Source organism: Chionomys nivalis, chromosome X (assembly GCF_950005125.1).
Source record: "Chionomys nivalis chromosome X, mChiNiv1.1, whole genome shotgun sequence".
Classification (NCBI taxonomy): Eukaryota; Metazoa; Chordata; class Mammalia; order Rodentia; family Cricetidae; genus Chionomys; species Chionomys nivalis.
Window position 1 is genome coordinate 125,336,077 of NC_080112.1, and position 24,371 is coordinate 125,360,447.

At 40.1% G+C, this 24,371-nt stretch overlaps 1 protein-coding gene across 2 annotated transcripts in view; it reads right to left on the bottom strand.

The window, feature by feature from the left end:
- Positions 1–2,762: 2,762 nt before the first annotated feature.
- The window catches only part of Mid1 (midline 1), a 363,047-nt gene continuing 341,438 nt past the window's right edge, over positions 2,763–24,371 (bottom strand). For both annotated transcript variants that reach the window (XM_057760186.1, XM_057760184.1), the window contains exons 8-10: positions 22,486–22,647; positions 16,729–16,936; positions 2,763–6,716 (exon numbers count right to left, since the gene is read on the bottom strand). In XM_057760186.1, the coding sequence (XP_057616169.1) occupies positions 6,368–6,716; positions 16,729–16,936; positions 22,486–22,647 (719 nt within the window). In that variant the 3' untranslated portion in view covers positions 2,763–6,367. The remainder of the gene's footprint in view (positions 6,717–16,728; positions 16,937–22,485; positions 22,648–24,371) is intronic.

Genomic DNA, 24,371 nt, shown 5'->3' on the forward strand with positions numbered 1-24,371 from the left:
CAATAAAGGGCTATTTATTTAGGGGTAGACTCAGAGATCAAAATCTTCTGCATGAACGGGGAACAGGAACCGAATCCAGCAGCCGAGAGAGAGAGACAGACAGACAGACAGAGAGAGAGAGAGAGAGAGAGAGAGAGAGAGAGAGAGAGAGAGAACTTTACATAGGCATTTATAGTATAAGAGGCCACACCTAGTGGGCTGGTATCTTAAAGGCTCCTGGCTGAAGGAGTTTCTGCAGCAGAGAAGAATGACATCAAATATTGACATATGGATTTGGGGTAGAAGGAGTTTTCAAGCAGAGATCATGAATGCAATTCTGGACATAATGAACTTGAGCTGCCCTTTAGGTTTCTAAAAATGATTACTCCAAAACAAGCCTATGTATATGGCAGAGATAGAGGAAAAATTAGACCTAGAGATTTGAACTTGTGTGAATAAGCAGTTTTAGCACACAGCGATGATTAGCAATGGTATAGGGAGATTAAAAAGGAGTTAGCTAAGCATATCTCAAAAAGCTGTTGTATGTCAAGATGACAGGAGAATACCTGAGGACATTTTGTTTTCCTAAGTATAGATGTCACTTCTCATATCAGTGAGCACTTTCTGGTGTAATGAAAGTCCCTGAACTTCTGATGGCACTTTGGAAGGTGCAGTTCTGGGTAAGAAATGAGCAATGGCAGGTATGAACAGTCCTCTGGGAAGCTTGAGCAAGAAGAGGAGGTGAAGGAGGTCAGTAGTTGGAGGGGAAACACCATTAGTTTAGGGGGAAATCATTATTAGTACTTGAGATGCATTCGTGAATTTGAACAGCTTTTAATGACCATCATCAAAATTGAGCTTTGAGAATAAATAGACTGTGCAAAAGAACCAATGTTCATTAAATCATTTTTCTTGCTATTTCTTAATTGGTAATTGGTTTTAGGCCATGACATATTTGCTCGCTAATAGCTATGCTTCCTATCTAATCATAATTTAATAATTCTCTTAGGAGGACATTACTGAAAAAGATCCAAAGAAAGAACTGCATTTATTTCCATGGACTGCCCATACTAAGTTAGGGCAACTTAAGGAAAGGATTTGCTTTAAGTCCTAGACCCCATTTTTATCTAAATGTGTATTCCGTGAGAAGGCTGGTATGTAAGAGAAAGGGAATTTACAAGTCCCGAATGTCTTTCCTTTTGTGCTACTTTTATTTTTACAAGCAACTACCTACATAAATATATTACTCTTATTAAAACTAAAAGGAAAGGATGGGATGTGGGCTGCCTTGGTAATTGCTTGGCATGCTCTTCACATTAACATTTGAAGAAAATTAATTATGGTGTTGTCTGTAATGCTTTAAAGGTTCATGAGAAATGGACTTAAAACACTTGTCAAAGGGAATATCTTTGACACACCTATCACTTGCGAGAAGTCTGATTTGAGTTGAGATTATGAAGGCTGTAAAGCTAATCATTAGAACTTTGTCATGCCCCACTCTAGTCTGTCAAACGAGGAATTTTCCAATATCCATTGAATAGCTCTATCTTAAGTAGCCCATAGCCAGTTCTCCATGGGTTTCAGAGATGTGGTGGAATTTAGTGCTGGAGAGAACTTTCAGAGCTCATTGATACATGAAAGGGACATGGCCCAGTCTTGAGTGAGTGAGAGGTACAGAATGCCCAAGGGCTTTGGGTAGTCCATCATCCACTACAGCAGAGGACAGCAACTAATGGCTTGCAGGCAAAGCTTGATTGGCTCCTAGTCACATCCATTCATTGACATATTTTCTATGACCACACAGACTGCAAGAGTCATGGCAGAGACCATGTGCCAGCAAACCTTAGCGTTCACCACCTGAACCTTAAAGTGACCAACTCGGGGCCTAGCACTGACTGCAAATCTTGGATGAGCTTTAAAATGGTGTTCTTGAAAAGTCCGTGCTGCTGGGTGGTTTCCCCATCCTTGTTGTCACACCACCTTTTAGAGTAGGATCCCGAGATCAGCGTGTGTGCAATATTTTCATAAGTCAGATGAGTTATCCCTGAAGAACATTTTGCTTTGATATTACTTAGCCTTAGAAACACATTTTGGTTTGTAAAAACCTTTTTATATGGGTTATGAAGTTGGGGGTTTCTGTAGAGAAGTGTCTTCTAAACTCTCATCAGTACCAGAATTTACTGTGGGGCTTGTTGGAATTCAAATTGCTAGATAACTTCTTCGGAGGTTCTGACTAGCAGGTCTGAAGAGAAACAGAGAGGGCCTTTTCAACAAATGTCTGGTGGTCCTGATACTGTAGCTCTGTGCAACTCATTCTACTTAACACTGACCTAGACTAAAATGACTTCCATGTCTAAGATGGAAAAGCCAGCTTCTGGGCCCCCGGCATGGGTATATACTAATAAACCACCTGGAAGGATGCCTGAAGACCACTGTTTCTCTGCTGACAGTCACTGTTCCCCTCTTCTCTCTCACCCCCGTGATGCCTGACATCAAGCAATCATTACTCTGGGTTTCCGCTTCTTAAGAAGCTTGCTTTCATTGTGTTTTAAAATTCCCTGTAGGGGATTGTCAGTTGTAAAATATCTATATTTCGAATGGGGGGAAAGGTAGATAGTGGATATGACGATTTTAGGCATCAAAACAAAATGAATTGCATAGTATAAAATATTTGAAGAAAAAAGCAGAAGTCAAGGAAGTGTTTGTGCAGGTCATGAATGTGAAAATGTAAAGCAGCAAAAAGCAACAAAGCCAGGCAAAGACCTGTTCTGGTGCCACAAAAAGGATTTTATTTTGAACCAGGAAGCAACAGAAAACAAGAAGAGATTCAGGATTGAGGGGCTTGGCAGTTGACTCAAATACCAGAATTGAATTTGTGCTGGTACAAGGAGACATAGAGAAAACCTTCTCATTTCTACACAAAGCTCACCGGATCACAGCACTTTATTTCCATAATTCGCACTCACACAGTCTGGGATTGCTTTAGAATTCAGATTTTCTGTAAGTATTTTGTAAATAATTTTGATGATGAAGGTGCCACTCCTGTGACAGTATTGACTGCTGTGCCTTTTTGTTTGTTTGTCCCTGGAAGAAAGGCAAACCCTTCAGGAGTAGCTAAACTAGGACACAGCTGACATCCTGAGTCATTTTTCTGGTGAGGAGTTTCACTGTGCACTGTAGGATGTTTAATGCCATCCCTGACTTCTACCCACCAGATGCCAGGAGCAACAGATCTCCAGCTTGTAACTATCAAAATTGACTCCTGATATGGCCAAATGTCTTCTCGGGTAGCAAAATCAAGACCTGGATGAGAAGTACTTGCTAGTGTCATTGTCTCTGCATGCCATTGATGTTTTACCAAGAGAGAGCAGATGTCAGCTTTCCAACACCAGATGCACTGAACAGGTAGGCAAATGTCTCTGCAGCCATTTGTATGTGCTTCTGGAGCTGAGATAGAAATCCATCTTGAGTCGGAGGGCACTGGCTCATTCCTCAGGAAGTTCAAAGTCCATTTATCAGTACCATAATAAAAAATCCGTCTGTGTTCAGGTTGCTTTTTCCCCCCACAGAAACCATTATCTCTACAGTCACTTTCTGAAGTCACTTTCTTTTAAAGGTGGAGAGAAAATCTTCACCCTGCACCTACCCTCATCTAATCTACTATTTAGATTCAGACTTCAATAATCCGAATCGAAGGCAAGTTTCAACAAGCAGTTTCCAACGTTGGATCCATGCTCTCTTTATCCAAGGAAAAGCAGTACCATATTTTGGAGTCCTATTCCAAGGATGGGCTACATAACACGGAGGGTCAAGTGAAAGGTGACAATGCTGGTCTTGTGTTCAAAAAGCACTAAGAGTTTCATCACAGTGAAGAGAGAACATGATACTAAGCTTAAGCCCTTCTGCACTCAGGGCACATGGCAACTGAGTCATTCACATACACATGGTGCCAAGCCTTTACAGCCTTTGTTGGCATCTCATCAGTTTCATTGTACTAATTTAATTAGCGCTGCCATCTCTTTTGCCCCTCTATGGAAATGCTTCCTGTGAGTGGCGCCAGTCTGTTTAAAGGAAATGCAGAGTTATACTGCAGCAAATGTTTACATCATGTATTTGTAGACTTAAAAAAATTCCACACAAAATCTTTTCTACATCATTACAGCAATTAAACACTGTGGCCTTTCACCATATACATATTTTCCTGTAAATATGACAACCTGGAAATAGTAACTGTGTTTTTAAGTTAGCCAAGAGTAAGACTTCCACAACAAAATTATAACAGAATTTGTCTTGTCCTTACAAAAATAGTCAAAACACACCCTAAACAGCTTGCGGTGAAAATCTGAGTAGTAACACCTTTATACTGAAAAACATATTCATGGAAATAGTGTCCTTCTAGGAAATGCTTTATTTAACATCATAAGGCAAACTGTAGCATTGATTGTGACCTGGAGACCATGAGTTTTTAAAAACTCAGAAATTGAGTTTTAGACCCTTTTGTTTAGAACCTGCAAGTGTACAAAGTGCATTAAAATATCTTTATCCAGTTACCCAAAATGTACATAAAAATGACGGAGACAAATTTTCAGTTGATTCAGGGAAGGCAAAGACATATTTTTGTACTGCCACAAGTCCTAAAAAGTTCCTAGAGAAAAATGAAGATTTTTCCACTGAGATGTCTATTTTTAAGATGTGAAATTGTCTTAAGCTGCTATCAAAATATTCATCTGGGTATAAATAATGTAGTAAATATATAAAATATATCCATTAAGAAAAAGGACAGCATCTGCCAGGGAAGAGACAAAAAGACACAGAAGCTTTGTCTTCCATGAAGCCCAGATTGGCAAGTACATCAATTGTGACCACATGATGCTTAAATGGAGAGTGTAGTGAGTGATTTCGGGAAATGGTTGATTTGATTAAAAAACAAACCCAATTCTTCAATCTACCAGTCTTTCAGTCAATGGCTGGCTGACGTGGTAGCCCAGATAAATATTTTAGCAATTAAACCATTTAGCAAGTGAACCCATGTCAATGTCTTGTGCCAAAGACCACCTGAGGAAGTCTTAATCCAGGGATCATTGCACTGTATCTGATCAGCATGAAAAGAATTTTATCGGAAATTTTATTAGCAGGTCCTATTAACCGATTCCCCTGCTGGAACAGTAAATTTGAAATTTTGTCTTCCAACTCTATGATAAACTATACTAGGATATAAGGGGATGTCTACATCTTTCAAAGTGTGCTTCCTAAAGAGTGTTGCTTTAGAGGCATGTATGCTGGTGGCGAGTGTTTTCTGAAGTGTGTCATATCGTATTTCATATATACTGTTTTTGGTGACTTACATTTAGACGTGGTAGTGTTCAAGGCCATATGCTGATGTCCTAGAGAACAAACTCAATTGAAAACGGGATTGGAATTTGTAATGGAACATGTTAATTTCCATAGACCCAGAAAGAAAAAGAATGCTTGATTTTGTGGCAGGGCAAAATAGGGCACCTATTAAATGTAGCGAAAGAATTTCACAGGCCTAAAATAACTAATAAGAGGAAAGGAAAAACAGTTTTATAACATGGAACAGAATTCCTCTTTTGATAAAATCCAAATCAGCGTGAATTCTTGAATCACCTGTAAGATTCAAAACGACAAGGTTCAATTGTAATCTCATTCATGAAGTTAGCCCAAAAGCGTCAGCCCTGGAGAAATTGGTGAAAACATGACTAAAGGGTTAAGATAACTTTTTCTTCTCCAGATCATCCCAGCAGTCACAACTAAACTTGAGGTCCAAAGTTAATTCCCTCCTTCTCCCTTATTCCCCCTACTATTTGATCCAATACAAATTTCTGACATCACAGTTAAGATATCTCAAGTTCAGCCAGAGAAAGGAAGCCTGTTTACTTCCTTACTAGATTCTAAATGACTTTTGCTTTTTAAATAGCTGCATACTCTGTTATTCTAAGTGACAGGACCTAACACGGTCTCAGTACGAAATAGAATGTGAGAAAGTGAATAAACACACAAGTCTACAGAAAGGTTTTTGCAAGCCCATACACTGATGAAATGAAACTGGTAAAGGGCTGGTAAACTTATGGGCCTCTTAATGCGCAAAACCAAGTGATTTCTACGAGCTGCAATCCAGATTATGTTCCTTTTATAAATAATCTATAGATTTTCCTCTAAATACAAAAAAAAAATCAAAGAAATCATTAAAGCCTGCACTTAATACAAAACACAATAAAAGAAGTGAAATCTCTCATTTTGAGCCCTATCTGAACTGGTTTCTGGACAAACTGGGGAGATTTAATCACACTCTCGAAGCCTTAGTTTCTCAATCCTCTGAATAGCCTCAACCTTTGTTATTCCTCAGAGCAGCTCTGGGATTGGATGCTCAAGGTAGCTGTTCTGTACAGTCCAAATGGTCTGGGATGGGAAGACCCGTTATAATCGTCAAACACTTGTTCCACACAGTAAAAGTGGGGCACACCGGCTGTGAAAGCGCCACATCAAAGGTATAGAGGTGGATGGAGTTCAAAGCATCATAAAAAGCGATGGAACCATTATCATAGTCCAGCAGGATGCCTACGCGCCGGAGGTGGGGGGCTGGCTCAATGGGGATTTCCTTGCTGTTATGCCTAACCACCCAATTATTGTTGCAGCGGCAGAGAGCCCAGGAAGCAGAGTTCTTCCCAATCCATTCATGTTTGGGGGCCGATTTGTATGCAAGGCCAATGGCATACCTGCAGAGACAAAACAGCAGTGATAAAAAAATAAATCACATAGCATGAGAGTAAAATTTGTTTTGTGTACCATAGGGTTATTAAAGTGTGATTATTTGTTGTTCCTGATCTCTCCCTGGAAGAGTATTTAAATCTAAATACTTTTCACTGTCCTTACCAAACACAAAGAAGTGGAAGGCAGCCACTATGTTGGCCTACAATCCTTTTTTCAGCTTAAGTGTTGCAAGAGAATCCTGACTTTCCTCTATACTGCTTTGTTTCTTTTTTGTGCATGCCTGTACATTAAATTCTCTGGACCAGTGGCTGATCAACTCAGACCTTTCTGTAATTGAAATGTTCTGCTCTGTTCACTACAATCATCGTAAACCCCATATAGCTACTGGGCATTTGAACTGTGGCTGTGAGCCTATGAAATCAACCTTAAATTTACAGACAATCTATGATTTGGGGTGCCTGGATTTAAGTTTTGGGTTTTTTTTTTACCTTATTAAAAGCAATGTAGAGTGGCAAAATTATCCTCTGATTTTGTGATATACAATGTCATCCTTTTGTAAGACATTGGGCATCATGAGGGGAAACTGATACTATACACTACACTGTACCGAAGACAATAAAGGATGTGAGATAATCAAGATGTTATTACAAGTAGGGCTTTGTGTTAAAGAAATTAGTCTGACTGTAGACTCATGTAAGTAGTCAGAGAACATTCAAGGTAGGCCAGGTTGAGCTATGATGTTCAGGAAGGTGAGTGTCAGAAATACATTTAGTGTTCATTCCCCCCCCCCATGGGATTATCAGCATATAACCTCAGCATTTGTATGGAAGAGCCTGTTTCTTTCTATCTATCTATCTATCTATCTATCTATCTATCTATCTATCTATCTATCTATCCATCTATCCATCTATCTATCATCTGTCTGTCTGTCTATTTAGTTTGAAAAATAGTTTCACACTGTGGCCCACACTGGCCTTAAACTCTCACAACCTTCTGCTTTCAGCCTTCTGAGTGATAGGACTTGAGGTATTAGCCCTGCTTGTAATGGATTTTTATTTTCATTATGTGTATTATAACAACTACACATGTGGAGCAAGGCTGCCATACTGGAAAGCATGATTCTATACAAGCTTACTCTTTCAACAGACTTTAAACTTTATGATTGTTATCATATCTTCTGTTTGTCCATGACTTTGAATGAACTTTGGCAAAAGCAAACAGGAAAAATGATTTCCAGCTATAAGGTTAAGTCCATTGTCTTTATCCAATCTCAATGTCTCATCTATAATACAGGAACAAGTATAGTCTCCATATCCCCAAGTAAAAGAGTAAAAGAAAAATGTATTTTTAAATCCTAATCACAATGGCTGGCATGTGATATTCTACAACTATTATTTTATCATACTACCTAATGACACACTAACAGTATGTACAGGAATCAGAATTTAAACCTAGTATGAATCAAAAGGCCACAACTTCAGTTGACATTTCATGCCATCTTCCTCTCATCAGAAATTGTGCAATACAGCACTGCCTTTCTGATTCCTACTACATGTTAAAATTTTAAAAATATCTCTGAGAGGGTTGTAGAAATGGATTATAAAGAGTACATGCTGATCATCCTTTGTTTTATGCAAGGTAACAAAGAGAGAGACATACAAGGATCTGCCTAGGAAGGGGAAATAGACAGGAGCTCCTAAAACCTTCATCCAATAACAGATGAAAGCAGATGCAGAGATGCAGATGCAGAGTGGTTAGTGGTGAAGCTAGCAACCCGACAGAGCTTCCAGATTTCTGTTGAAGAGAGGGAGGAGTGATAACATGAGAGAAGGGGTCAAGAACAGGATGGGGAAACCCACAGAAAAAGCTGACCTGAACTAGTGGGAGCTCACTCCAGACAGACAACCAGGAAACCTGCATAAGCCCCATCTAGCCCCCCTGAAAGCAGATAACAGTGGGCAGCTTGGGCAGTTTGTGGGAACACTGGCAGTGGGACCAGGATCAATCCCTAATGAACTGACTTTTTGGAGGCCATTTCCTATAAGGAAAAATCTTGCTCAGTCTAGACACAAAAGGGAGGTCCTTAGCCCTGCCTCAAGATGGTGATGTGACAGAATTTGTTGACTCCCAGTGAAAAGCTTTACCCTCTCTGAGGAGCAGATGGGGGGAAAGGAAATGGGAAGGTGGGAGGAGTGGGAAGGGAGGGAGGGTAAACTGAGATTAGTATGTAAAAAAGAGAAGAATACAAGCTAATCTTCCAGAGGATTTGAGTCTGGCTCACAACTACAACTACCTGCAACTCTAGCTCTAAGGGATCTAACACCTTCTTCTGACACACACACACACACACACACACACACACACACACCTAAACATAAATCTTATGGATTCAATGTGGCAAAAAGGAAAAAAAAAAGAGAGAAGTAATGTTAAAACTGTGTGGGAAGGAATAGGAGGGTTTATAAGGTTGTAAGGGAAGGGGTTGAGGAAATATATTGTATGAAAAATACATTGTATGAAATTCTAAAGGAATTTAAAAAGTATTTTAAATTCTACTGAGCAGATAGTTATTCCATTACTCTAAATATCCTTTCTTATTACTCAAAAAAAATTCTAAAGAATTTTCCTATAATATTCAAAGCTTCTTATTCTCTTTTTAAGTAACTGAGACATGCCCTTTAATACTTAAAACATTTCACAGCTATTATCATAAGCCAAACACATCACTATTAATCAAGAGTGAAAAACCCTGAGTTCAAGTTTTGATATGTTAGAGCAGAAACAAGGGTAATTGGATATTGACATCTAATACCTGACTGTGAGCAGAAAGAAAAACTTCGCGGGTCTTTGTTTAAAACAACATTTTAAAAAAGAAAAATCAGATGTTAGATCTTAAATACAATAGATTTAAGAGAGGTGTGTTTGAAAACATGCTACAACTCAAGAAGATATATTGGCAATCCATTAAATGAGTGAGCCAGCCCTGCTGTAATCAACACAGCAACTTCGTGTCCCTCCTGTCAATCTCTGTGCACAGACAGTTCTGGGTTGGGCTACTCAGAAGGCCCATTTTTGTGTAAGTCTGGATCAGATTATGCAATTGCAATATCCTTGCACAGGATCCTGAAGTTGGAAGAGGATCAGGGACACTGTTTCCCAATGGTAGGCAGCAGGTATGAGGTGTGATGAAGCTTTAGAAGATTTCAGGATGCACCTGCTTTAGCAGAGGACACCAGGTCCTTGTGACTTCATGCACTGGAGTCAGGCATAAGTTTCCCACCCCCATTTATCTTTGTAGATCCTTGACTGACTTCTGTTTATTTGCTAAGAGCAAACCAATACATTTTTGGAATATTCACCTCCTTTCTCTCTCTCTCCCTCCCTCCCTCCCTCCCTCCCTCCCTCCCTCCCTCCCTCCCTCTCTGGAGGAAGGTCATTGGTTAAAAAATAAAGAAACTGCTTGGCCCTCATAGGTTAGAACATAGGTGGGTGGAGTAAACAGAACAGAATGCTGGGAGGAAGAGGAAGTGAGCTCAGACTCGATAGCTCTCCTCTTTGGGGCAGATGCGATGAAGCTCCGACCCAGGATGGAAGTAGGCTAGAATCTTCCCGGTAAGCGCACCTTGGGGTGCTACACACATGAATAGAAATGGGCCAGGCAGCGTTTAAAAGAATACAGTTTGTGTGTTGTTATTTTGGGGCATAAGCTAGCCAGGCGACCAGGAGCTGGGGCGGCAGGAACACAGCCCGCAGCTCCCCACAACACCTCTCTCTCTCTCTCTCTCTCTCTCTCTCTCTCTCTCTCTCTCTCTCTCTCCCCGTATGTGTTCCCATGCCCATGCATACACATGCAAGGCCAGAGTTTAATACTGGGTGTTGTCTTCTATTGCTTCTCTCATTAAATCCAGACCTAACTAATTTGGTTAAGCTGTTTAGCCAGTCAGCTCTGGGGAATCCTCCTGTCTGTGTTCCCCCACCTCCAAACTAGAGTTACAGGCATGTGCAACTAATACCTGGCTTCTACGTGGATACTTGGGATCATAATTCAGGCCCTTATGCTTGCGTAGCAGGCACTTTAGCAACTAAACCATCTCTCTAGCCCCATGATATACATTTTTCAATTTAAAATATCTCCCTTGAAGCTGTACTCTATGACTCAGCAGACACTATTTTAATTTTTCAGATTACATGGAACTTAAATCTGCGTCGCCAAATAACAATGGCTGTATTGTTTCTTTCTTGATGTTGCAGACCATTTTTAAATTAAAGAATGCTAATATTGACTTCCCATTTTAACCTCCATTGAACCCTTTGATGTAGCTTCACCAGGGAGGGCTGATTTCATTTAGAAAAGCAGAAAGTTAAAATTAGAATAAAAGTACAGAAATCTAATGCTGCCCTCTCAAATTCCTGTCTAGTAATATTGGTATGAACCCATTTTTACTACCTTACTTAACACTGTTTCATTAATACAAAGTGCATGTTAGCAGCATTTGACAGCAAGAAAATAATTAAGTGTACAGTCCATTAGGCAAGGGAAAGTATCATTATATTATCTTTAATCTGTGAAACTATGTACATAATTTCATTGAACTTGAGAGGTGCAGGCAGAATATAATGTTCCATTAAGTGATGCAGTGAGACATAAAACAATTAACAAATACAAAAACTGTGCTTCACAGAGCAATGTTCACATGTCCCATTATATGGATCATAATGTACATGTTAATTTAAAATCAAGCATATATTTCATAAAAAATACGTGTGTGTCACTAACTGTTGTACATCACAGGCATTTAATTGTAGGGGGCAATGCTTCCTTGTTGTTACCATCTAGGAAATGCAAATCTACTTTCTACATGTGATTTTTTTTTAATTGACACAATCAGGTTTGCATGTAAAGACTCAATGTGTGGCAAATAATTGTACAATTTATTTTTCCCACACTAGTTAGTTTTGACATCTGGAACATGTTTTAAAGGTAATACTGATCTGTGTTTATGTAGCTAAAGTGGTCTGGTGCAATTTTCCATACTATTCATCAGTGGCAATGAGATCATGATGATCAGGTATCATTTATCACAAGTAATTAATGGGGTTATAATCATTTAAACACTAGATTCTGAAATACCAGATTAATAAAGCACACCAATGAACTAGAAATGTTTGCTTTTCTGCACATGAATTCTTTTTCCCTTTGTGCTTTTAACTTGCTCAACATAGCTAAAAATTTCAAGTGCCAATTTGGGGAGATGTGTCAATTGATTCAGAGAACTCAAGCCTGGTACTTCAGTGTGGGCCCATATTTCGATTTGACACAGAAGCCATTAGCCCGGTCTGAGCTAGTCACATAGCTCTGCAGACTAGCTGTCTCTTCCTTAACAAAAGCCAGGATGTGGTGCTCCTAGTTTTCTTTTGTTAAAATATAGAGTACCTAAAAAGAGATGTTGACCAAAGCTGATGACTTAATAGTTTAGAGGTTCAGTGCTTCCCTTCCTTTGTAATTTGGAGGATGTCTTATAGAGATGCTAATTCATGGCCTACCTGACTGCTAGATGCGGATGTGACTTAAGCCCAGACACCTGGTTGCCTAAGAGACAGCCTAATGTGTTTTCCCCCACTCAATTCAGGGGTTTATAAGATGTTTGGAGAATAAAGAGTGATTCTTGTCTTTTCCAAGATGACCTTGTAAGCTGTGTCAGTTTTATTCCTCGCGACTCCGTTCCAGCCAGGTTAGGGAATCTGTGTTGGACCCACATGGGCTCCGACATAATGGCGCCCAACGTGGGGCTGACTACTGACCCCAGAGATTAAAGACAACGTGGTGCTGTCTACTAAACCCGGGAGCAAGAAGTACGAAAAGGAACATGGTGCAGACCGCCGAACTCCATGACCCCGGAGAAGGGACAACACGAGAGAGACGGTGAATGCTGACCGCTGGATCCCAGAAAAAAACTGGACAAACGACGGAGAACACAAGGCTGATCAGCGCTCCCCAAAAAGCAAGAAAGAAGTAACCAGAACCCGTGAGAAAAAAAATCGATGGATGCGTGAATAAAGTACGCTTAAACGAAACGGGATTGTAATATTTGGGAGTAAAGCTGGTAAATATAAAAATATGGGACAAGGAAAAAGCAATCAAATGGCCATGCAATTAATTGAAGATATTTTAAAAGACAGAGGAGAGAGAGTACAGCAGCATCAGATACAGGAATTTTTAGAATTCATAGATGAGATATGCCCTCGGTTTTCACAGCGTAGGACTGTAGACATAGCTGTATGGAGAAAAGTAGAAATGAGAATCCAACAACATTATTGTAATTATGGACCAGAAAGCATCCCTGAGGATACGCCTTATTTTTGGATGCTGATACAGGAGAGGTTGGACTCAGATCCTGATCAACAGGAGGTAGTTCCATCCGCTCCACCTGAGGAGTTGCTAGATACTTTTTCAGAACAGAGCAGTAACAACAGGCCAGAGACTAATGATTCAGGCCTTGAAAGGGAGTTCTCATCCCTCTCACTAGCGAATGGCAGTGCTGAGAGGCAGGGACACGAGGACAGAGTTCAGAGAAAAATAAAAGGTCTGAGAAGGATGGTAACCTCACTATCACGCAGATTAGGAGCTATGCAGATACAGGATTATTTTCAAAAGAACAATAGCCTTCCTACAGCAATGGCGGGCTTAGATCCACCCTCTGCTCAGAGTACACCGAAGGTGAAGCAGAGGCATAACGATAGCAGTGAATCTCCTCTACAAGCTTGTATCAGAGAAGACGTTAGCAGAGGAGAAGAGGTGCAAGAATTTCAATTGTTCCCAGTTGTCAAGCAGAGAGATGCGCAAGGAAATCTGCTTAGAGTTCATACTCCTATATCATTTAAGTTACTCAAAGAATTAAAAACTTCTTGTGCTCAATACGGTGCCACGGCATCCTTTACCCAGACACTGGTGGAAAATATAGCTGTAGAAGCTCTACCACCAGCAGATTGGAAGCAGATAGCCAAGGCTTGCCTGTCAGGAGGAGACTACCTATTGTGGAAAACTAAGTTTACAAAACAGTGTCAGGCCACAGCGGAGAGAAACAGGACTCAGCAGATTCCTATTTCATATGAGATGCTGGCAGGTGAAGTACCCTATACGGGAACAAATCAACAGAATATGATATGGTAGCTTATGTCCAGATTAGTACAACGGCCAAGAAGGCCTGGAATAAGCTTCCATCATCAAAAGAGCAGACTGAGAAGTTGTCTAGCATAAGACAGGGACCAGATGAGTTATTTCAGGATTTCGTTTCCAGACTAATGCATGCATCTAATAGATTGATTGGAGACTCAGAAGCAGCACAGATAATAATTAAGCAGTTAGCATTTGAGTACGCCAATGCTATATGCAAGGCATTTTAAGGCCTTTTAAGAAACAGGGTAACGTTACAGATTATATCCGAATCTGCTCGGATATTGGCCAATCATATACACAAGGAATGGCATTAGCGGCTGCTTTACAGGGAAAGACAATTAATGATGTCTTATCCCAGCAGGGAGACCTAGCCCCAGGAAGAGCACAAGCTACAGGAATGCCTGGAGGCTGTTTTGGATGTGGTCTTACGGGACATCAGATCAAACAATGTCCTGATAGGAGAACAAGCCCTAAAACTAGGAGAGAACTAGGATTGTGTAGGAGATGCAGAAGAGGAAAGCATTGGTCCAACGAATGTACATCAAAAAGAGATGATCTCAAAAATCCCCTTTCGGGAAACAGATTCAGGGGCCAGCCTCAGGCCCCGCGACAAATTTATGGGGCAATCCAACAATCTGCACACCAACAAGGAGATATATACAGGACCTTTTCAAAGCCACACCAGGGAATGCAGGGCTTGACCTCAGTTCAGCTGTTTACATGGTTATAATGCCTGAGATGGGGATGCAAGCTCCCCACAGGGACCTATGGGCCTTTACCAAAAGGTACTGTAGGATTACTGCTAGGAAGAAGTAGCTCAACCATGCAAGGGATCTTAATGGCTCCTGGAGTCATAGATGCTGACTTTGAGGGAGAGATCAAGATAATGGTTCATTCACCTAAGGGAGTTTCTGTAGTAAAGGCAGATCAAAGGCTTACACAATTAATCTTACTTCCAGCTGTGCAAACCAATAATCAGAGTAAAAAGAAAAAGAGAGGAGAAGATGGATTTGGTTCGTCTTATGCATTTTGGGTACAGACCATAGGTCCTCAGAGACCAGAACTCACTTTGTTTATAAATGGAAAAAGATTTTCTGGCCTCCTGGATACTGGCACGGATAATTCCGTCATAACCGCCAGTCAATGGCCTTCTAAGTGGCCCAAAACAGAGACTATTACCCAGTTACAAGAAATTGGTCAGACTAGAAATCCTAAACAGAGTAGCAATGAACTACATTGAAAAGATGAGGAAGGACATAAAGAAACTTTTAAGCCGTATATTATTCCCCATTTACCTGTGAACTTATGGGGCAGAGATATTATGTCCAGAATGGGAGTATATTTATACTCTCCCAGCAAGGCTGTTACTAATCAGATGTTTCAACAAGGATTATTACCTAATCAAGGTTTAGGCAAAAATAATAGGAAAAAGGTAGATCCTGTCGTATCAGATGGTAGACCTTCTAGAGCAGGATTAGGGTATTTTTAGGAGCGGTCACTAAAAGACCTACACTCCATGCAGACCCGATAATATAAAAAAGTGATGAACCTGTATGGATGAGTCAGTGGCCTCTAACAAAAAAAAATTGCAAGCTACCCAGCAGTTAATGCAGGAACAACTGGATAATGGACATATTTCACCATCTAATTCCCCATGGAACTCTCCAATTTTTGTTATTAAAAAAAATCGAAAAAATGGAGATTAATTCAAAATTTAAGAGAGGTCAATGCACACCTGATATTTACAGCTGCATATAAGGTAATGGGAAAAATCTGGTAATGACCAATGGTGCTAAATACATCGGTAATGACCAAAAAGAATATAAATTTATGGTAAAGAAAATTATAAAATTATAAATAATTGGAGAGCTGGTACTGACCGGCTAAAGGTGAAATTATAAATAATTTGGAGAGCTGGTACTAACCGGCTAAACACAAAATTATAAATAATTTGGAGAGCTGGTACTGACCGGCTAAACACAAAATTATAAATAATTTGGAGAGCTGGTATTGACCGGCTAAATATAAAATTATAAAAATTGGGAGAGCTGGTTTTGACCGGCTAAATATGAAATTACGGTATTAGAAATTTAAAGACCGATATTGACTGATGATGTGAAAAAATCATGATTGTAAATTGCTGCAATTGACAGTTGGCTGAAAGAGAGGTTGTAATGATGAATGTTGAGAGTTGATATGTATGCTGAAAAAGTAAACTCTAAATGATGTTCTGTACCAGCGGAAGAAATATCTTCAACTCAGGTGATTCTACTCTCCTTTAAGATAGGAGAATATAGTCTTTGGGAGCATAATTATTCATAAAGCATTATAATACATCCTGACAAAAGATGTAGCTGATACACAGGGCCTAAAAAGTATATTTCTCTCCACTAATCTGTTCTCTTTACAGAGGTTGGCAGTCAATGACACACACATGAAGATGACTTTTAACTCTAGTTCTTCCTGCCTCTGCATCATGAATACTGGGGTTATAGGCCTGGACTACCATGCTAGATTTCTGCATTGCTGGAACAGAGACATAAAATAGACCTAGACCCAACCTGTAGATTAAAGTATAAATCCACTTGAGATTAATCCTTATCAGCTAACCCACAAATATATGTGTTTAATAACATTAGTAAATGGTTGCTTTGAAGACACACTGATTTGGGGGATGTTTGCTATGTAGCATTATTGCAGGGGTAGGTTTTACTCTTCAGAATGGATGCTGGTTATAAACTTATAACCTTGATAAAGTACAAAGTAGCTTATTGATATCCATGACAAAGTACAGAATAGTTTGGGCTTTTTACTGTTGAAGGAAAATAGATTCTGCCTACCATGTACTTCCACTTATGACCACTTCCCAGTAATGTCGGCCACTATCAATGAACACGTTTCCAGCCACGCCGTAACTTCCTTGGCTGGTGAAGCGTTCAGGCGTATGACTCTTTTTGGATGATGACTCATCTCGTTCCACTGTCAGGTTATCATGGGATACCTTCAGTTTTCGATGAGCAGATTTGGGATCCAGTTTAAACGGCTGACCTAGAAACAAGTTCACAAAAGAAAAAGAAGTGAAGAAGTACTGCTTAATGGAATGTAACAAACGGTACATCTTTACAGTCAGATTTAAAAGTCTGAAGCAAGGGATGAAGAGATAGCTAGTGGTTAATAGCACTAACTGCTCATCCAGAGGGCCTGGGTTTGGCAGTTCACTACTATCTGTAATTCTAGTTCCAGCGGATCTGATGCCCTTTTCTGACTTCACTGGGCATAAGGCATGCACATGGTTTGCAGACACACATACAGGCAAAAGACCCATACACATGAAATACAGACGAAGAGGCAAAGCCTAGAATAAGTCATTTTTTTCCCCTGAGCTATACTTCCTACCGCAAAAGAGTATCTTATATTCTAATAGCAATTTAATATTTAGAAACAGTTTTTAAAAGGTATTTATTTGTTTATTTATACTTTTCATGATGTTCAAAAAAATTATGCATGAATTTTATGTTCTAGGAAGAGCAGTGCTGAGCAAGAGCATGGTTGTGCTTCCTTGAGTTTCTAGTTAGTTTCTAGTGAGAAGTCCAGTGTTGCTCTGTAACTGTTCAGAAATGGGCAAGGATCAACCTTGGATAGGATAGGGGGATTGTGGTACAAGTGCATTCTGGCTGAAGAACATCCTGGAAAGGAGGAGAAAAATGAAGACCTTATTTTCAAGGACTTCCATATATAATCAGGCCTGAATTACACCCATGCTAAATAGACTCCAGAACAAAGAACAAATAAATCAAGATTTCAAGTCGAAATGTAGAGTGTTCTAAACACTCAAACACATTGTTCTGAGCTTGGTAAAAGGAAAAGTATCACTCTTTAGGGACTACATATTTAAATTTTTTTTCAGCAAGGGTAAATGATAGTAATGCTCAAGTTTTCTATTTCTGGATTTATTAATACGTATAATAGATACAATTCTTTTTCATTATTCACATTTGTGTTTTGAAAAGTTTAACATTAAAAATCCTAGCACAGTCATCTATGGGAATTTTGATGTAACTGTTACTTCTCTGTCACTTCAATATTAGGACTGAGTACAGCCAATTGGCTATTACCACATAAGGAACAGAACATTTTCAAACAGGAAACATTACAATTTGGTAGTGATAACACACTGTCCAACTTCTCAACCACTGTTGCAGTTAGAAAGAGTTTTCTGCTCAGTAGCAAGTCCCATGGAATCACAGAAAAAAAAGCCTGGTAAATATGACTGTAAGCAATGCATGCTTGGGCTGGAGACCTCATGGAGAACTGTGTTCACTTAAATATGGGTGGCTCTGCTTGGATTTAAACATAACACCAGAACCTCAAAAATTTTTGCCTTTAGGTCAGTGACGAGCACACTTTTTCTGCAGAGGGTAAGAAAATAAATATTTTCAGTTATGTAGGCCATGTGGTTTCTTTTATGACTTTGTCTTTGTAGTGAGGAAGTAGTCACAAATTGATAAATGAATGGGTATGGGTAGATGTAAATAAACCTTTATTTATAAATGTAGGTATTCAGATTTGGCCCTTGAACTACAGTTTACTGATCCTTGTTTTATATTTCTGTAGATATCAAAGGGAAGCCAGTTGACATGCCAATGTGGACTGGAAATTTCCCACAAAGTTTCACCCTTCGAAGAGAGACAGAGGCAAATTGATGGTTGTTGAGAAAGGGAGAATCAGTCTTCTCTAAGGGCAAGCGCTCTGATAGGTTAGCCAATCCAATGAGGTCAGCCTTAAACACATGTGAGTAATATTAAATGATCTCAGCATATGGGATTTATAAACATACATATATATGCACATACATACACATATACATATGTGTTTGTATAAGACTTACAATTAAAGAATAGGAAGGTAAGAATTTGAGAAAAGGTGGGAAGGATATGGAAGGAATTAGAAGGAGAAGAGGGAGAGGAAGAATAATGTAAATACAGTACTCATATCTGAAATTCTCAAAAGAATTTTTTGCTCGTTTGTATCTTATTGAGACCTTCAATGTTCTGTGGATGTTTGAACATAAGTCTTATACAGTCTTAAATTTATTTCTAATGTATCATTTTTGTGTTACGATAAACTTAAACTTCTAATTTTGGGGGCTTATCCTTAGATATAAAATTGATATCTGTATACTAAAAATAAATTAAATACAAAGGATAAAAGAATATAAATCTGACTTAAAAGAAGAAAAAAAGCCCTCAAGGACTGAAAAGGTAGCTCTCAGAGGCTATCAGACCTACTGGATTATACCTATAGTTTACATTTTAAAGTTTAAACTTGGCTTGACTTGTAAAAATATAAAAGTCTCTATGGATGTTCATGCCAGCAACTGTTAGGGATAAGTCATGGAATAAGCCCAAAAGGGAACAAAGATGCGCTCTCTTAAAATATTCCAATTTTTACAAGTGAACGACAAATGTGAGTAAAAATCATTTGACACTAATGGGCAGAGGAGGGAAAAAAATTCCATCTTGGAGCTCACCATTTATGTAGGCCTGAGTGCTGTTTGGCCTAATGCCAGTGAGGAATAGCAGCAGAATGTTCAGAAAGAAGGGACTTGCAATGGATAACTGCCTGCAGTGTCCTGCTTGCCTTAGCCCCCTCTCTCAGCCACTCTCACACATAGCAGGGGCCCACCAGCTTCAGTGGGACCCAAGCTTTGTGTTCTCATTGAGCCAATTCTGTCTGGGCCACAGAGGTCTTTCAAAAAACAAATCACTGTCCATTCTTACCAACTTTCAGGCTTTGGCTTCGATGAAGACAAATTAGCTTGAGAAGGAAGTTAATGATTGTGTTACTAAAGAACTTAATTCATCAGACCATTTGCAGAGGACATGACCTTATCCTGGCTACTATTCTTTTGCTTGGACAACTCTCATAATAATCTCTGGACACATTCCCCAGCTGTCAGTCTTCCTTCATTTTAATCCCTTCACCACATCACAGTGTAACAAATCATGTTTCTTAAATCCTCATCCAGTCCCTGCCATATAAACCTGTCAACCTATCTCCCGTCAAACACTGCTCTCAAAAAACCAACTGCTTCATGACCCATAATGGGCTTACCATTTGGTTTTATTTGTTTTTGTTTTGTGATGCTGGGGATGGGAACCATGGGTCCACACATTGTAGTCAATCACTCTATCACTGAGTGCTGCAGCCAGTGCAGCCTAGATAGCCAAAACTGGCGGGGGGTGGGGGTGGTGGTGCCGGGATTGAGACACGGAGGCTTCTTTTCAGGTGGAAGAACAGCAACTTTTATTTTGCCCGGCAACCTTTTATACCTCTACTCCTTCTGTGGAGACCCACCAGCCAGAAAGAACACAAACATCCTTGTCAATTACAGACCACAAGGAAGTTGCGCTGTCAGTCAGGGGGAGTGAGGGCAGCTGGATCACAACTGAGTAATATCCCAAGCCGTATCTGAGAGGGTCTCACTAAATTGCTCAGGCTGGTCTTGAACTCGTTCTGTAGACTAAGCTGGCCTTGAATTTAGGTTCTTCCTGTAGGTAGGATTACAGGCCTATGAGAACAGGCTTAGCCAGTTTATATTTTTTAAAACTGGTATGTGTGTGTGTGTGTGGGGGTGTTTGTATGGTGTGGTGTTACTGGGCTTTGTCCCACAACAAAGGTTAAGCTGGTCTGGAATTTGGGATCCTGTTTCACTGTCCTGAGTGCTGGAATTATACGTGTGCACCACTAGTTTTACAATACGGGTTTTGTCTCTAGCTTCATTGTTCAGCTAACCTGTCCACTTATGTCTTATTTTTACTATGCTGATTCCTTTTCTATTGCACAGATATAATCATTTCTTTGGGCCTTTGTACATGTTATTCCTTTGTCATGGGATATTCTCTCTTCTTCACATCCCTTAATCTTTCCTTACCCTGAAAAGCTACCATGGCTATACAGAGTGATGTTCTTTTGAATGTTCTACACTTTCATGAGTTGCTGCCATTACAGACTTCAGAAATGCAATGATAACTAAGGCTTAGTGTTCTGTCTTCTTAAGCAGTCTACAATCTCCTTGAGAGAAGACCATCTGTAGGAGCTAAATGTTGTCACAGTGTCCTCAGCCTGGTGCACAGCATCGAAAATTTGCTAGGAGCTCCACCAGTTCTTGAGAGATCAAATGCATGTTCGAGTGTAATTAAAAGCTGTTGCCCTAAGTATGTATAAGTTAATTTTCATGTGCTCCGTGACTGTTAACAAAGCATGGCGTAATATTATTCTTATATTCTCAAAATTGTTTCAAATTTATCAACGTATAAATGAGGTTAAATTTTCCTGTTTTAAAAATGAAGAACCAAAATCTTCTCTTAAAAAAATGGGGAGAATGTGAAGAACCACCAAATGTGAGACAAATTCTTAGACTGGATCCTATTAAAGGAACTGTAAAATCTGCATAAAGCCTAGGACTTAGGCAACAGAAATGTACTAATGTTGACTTCTTAGGTTGTGACAAATGAGTCAGGGTCATGTAAGATGCTGACTCTAGGGCAAGCTGAGTACAGGGTAGACAGGCCTCTCTGTAATAGCTACAGGTTTTCTGGGAATCTACAATCACCACAAAATGAAATGGTTTTATCTAAAAAAAAAAAAAAATATAAAAAGACAAGCCTCACGGCCACATGGAAAACATGTGGCAGAACTTCAGCTTTCTCATGCTTAATCCAGAGTTCTTCTACCCTTCGCTTGTCCTAAGATCAAATCATGTGCTACCATGCTCTGGGAGACAAGGATATGGTTAAATGAGAGTTTCTCATGAGAACTCATTAATTGTTTCTGTTGACTGGCAAACCCACAACATGGCACCATATTGACATAGCATAATATTTCTAGATCAAAAAGATGTAAAGAAGAAAAGAGGTTAAAACAAAACACATGTAGACAGAGACAGTGGCAGTAATAAGATGACAGAACCACAAGACACAAGGACAAGCTGCACCATTGTGTTGAGTGCTATCCTCTATGCCATTGATCTTTAATATGCCTGTCTTCCACTCATTTGATGCCAGCAGCATCCTCCTCAGTTGTGATAATGCAAGAAAATGTCTCCAGACATTATTAAATGCTACATTGACTGGGGCTGTGGGAGGAAAGACAAAATTGCCCATGATTGAGAATCGCAGACCCAGACAGATAACTTGAAATAAAACAAAGAATTTCTGAAGAAAGAGTTATGAACTTGTTTTCTACTATGGAAAACAATCCTATCCAACATTTACAGAGTGTGTTCTGTATCAGGCCTTATAGGCACCTGTTCAATTTCTCACAAGAACTTCTTCAGGACTGTTTTCTCAAGAAATGAGAACAACTATATGCAAAGAAACTAATGGCCACATGACCTAGAAGACGCAGAATCAACTTTGACACCCAGAGGTAGCTTCTGGGAACGTCAGCACTTCACACTGGCTCTTTTCTTGCTTTTTCTGAGCCTGTCGGTGATGCCCAAGACAGAAGAGGAAAAAGAAAAGCAAGGAGGAGGAGTGTTAGCTACGAGATGAGCAAATGTGAGATGACAGCTCAGCTGAGTTCACAGCACTTACTGTTCGTCTTCAGCTTCCCAGGCTCACTGCTGCGGCTGCCTGCCTGGTTGATGGCCTTGACCATGAAGATATACTTGGTGCCACTTTGGAGGCCATGCACAGTGTAGTGGTTCTGCTTGATGTTGGGCACAATCATCCAGCTATCAGCCGAGTTGCACAGACCTGCAAAGCCAACCAGACAGGTGCTATCACAGGCAATGTTGGCAGAATTTTAGGTTATTTAAGCTGTAAACATTGAAAAATGGAGAACTTCTTTTCTTTTTGTGTGGGATAACCGACAAAATTGGGCTCAACATGCTATCTATATCAAGAGCTCACTTTGAATTACATGTGCCCTTTGAGCGTTTCCCCTGGGACAAATCACTGAAGATTCTTATATTGCAAACTCTGGTCTGTATGAACGGGTGCAACGAAGGTGCTTTTGTCTGGGATCTTATATACTGAACATGCACATGGTGTGTTATTGAGAGCAGTGAGGCAGAAACTAAATTAACCAGGGATTGATCCCCCCCCCCCATCTTACCCTCTCCTGAATGACATCGGTCATTCAAGCTTGGTTCTCATGAACTGGGCAACTCACAGATGGGTAGCTGATGATATACTAAGAGCTGACTTCATCAACACTGACATATTGACTGCATTTTGCCTCTGATACTTCTCTTGGCCATATCCAAGCCAAAGTGACTTTGCAGCTACTCTCTCTCTAAAAAGGAGGAATATACTGCTTGGTCATGTGGCTTTGGGTTTGGTCATATGACTTGTTAACTTGAGCACAAACGACAATGTGCTTGTCACAGGAGTAAGCTTGAAGTTTTCTGTTGGTTCCCTGCATCTCTGCCATTGCTATGGGGGAAACATTTGGGGAAGAGTCTGCTTATTTCAACAAATGAGAGAAGCAGAGAAGCTACTCTGACTAGTTTTATGTCAACTTGATACAAGCTAGAGGCAGTTGAGAAGAGGGAACTTTAACTGAGAAAATTCCTCACTAATTGTTCTGTGGAGAAATCTGTGGGGGCATTTTCTTGACTTGAGATTGAAGTGGGAGAGGTTTATTCACTGTGGATGGTGACATCCTGGGACTTGTGGTCCTGGGTGCTGCAAGAAAGCAGAATGAGCAAGCCAGTAGAGTGGTACTCTTTTGTGACTTCTGCATCAGCTCCTGCCTCCTCCTGGTTCCTGCCCTGCTTGAGTTGCTGACCTGACTTCCCTTGGCGAACAGTAATATAGATGTTTAAGTGAAATTAGGCCCTTTCCTCTCCAAGGTACGTTTTGTCATAGTGATTCATCACATTAGTCCCTCTAAGACAACAGCCTTCTCATTAGGTCAATGCAGCAGCAAACCCAGCACAGGTCAGCCAACTCTATCCAACTTCTAGTGGAAGAGATTTAAAAGTGATCACCAAGGTGCTCTGTAATCCTATTAGTGGGGATTCAGAGAAACCTGGGGCAACAGCAGCACTTAGAGGCAACTGGGGGCCCAGTGTGGACCTTGGGAAAGATCATAGGATTTTTCACCAGCTGTATTCCTGGTATCACTGGTCCAGAGTGAAGTAGGGCTGCTCTTCTGGTTTCATTCTGCAGGATATGGGTTGAGAAACAAGCTGAGGATTTATGAGGCTTGGAAGAACATGTAGGAAAAAGGAAGTCCATTTTGTTTCACAGCTGACTGATGCTAGAAACTTCTTTTTGGTATCAGGCCCAACTTTCCTCTCTCCATCCATCAATCTCCACTCCAATAGAACCTTTTCCCATTTCCCTGGTGACTAGGCTGTCATGAAGTTTCCTTTCTCAGTACTAGTCCCTGGGAGAATGCCAGACCCTTCCACTTCCTGAGGTACTCCAAACTCACCCCCCTTTTTCCTTTTTGGTTCATTTGCAAGTCAAAG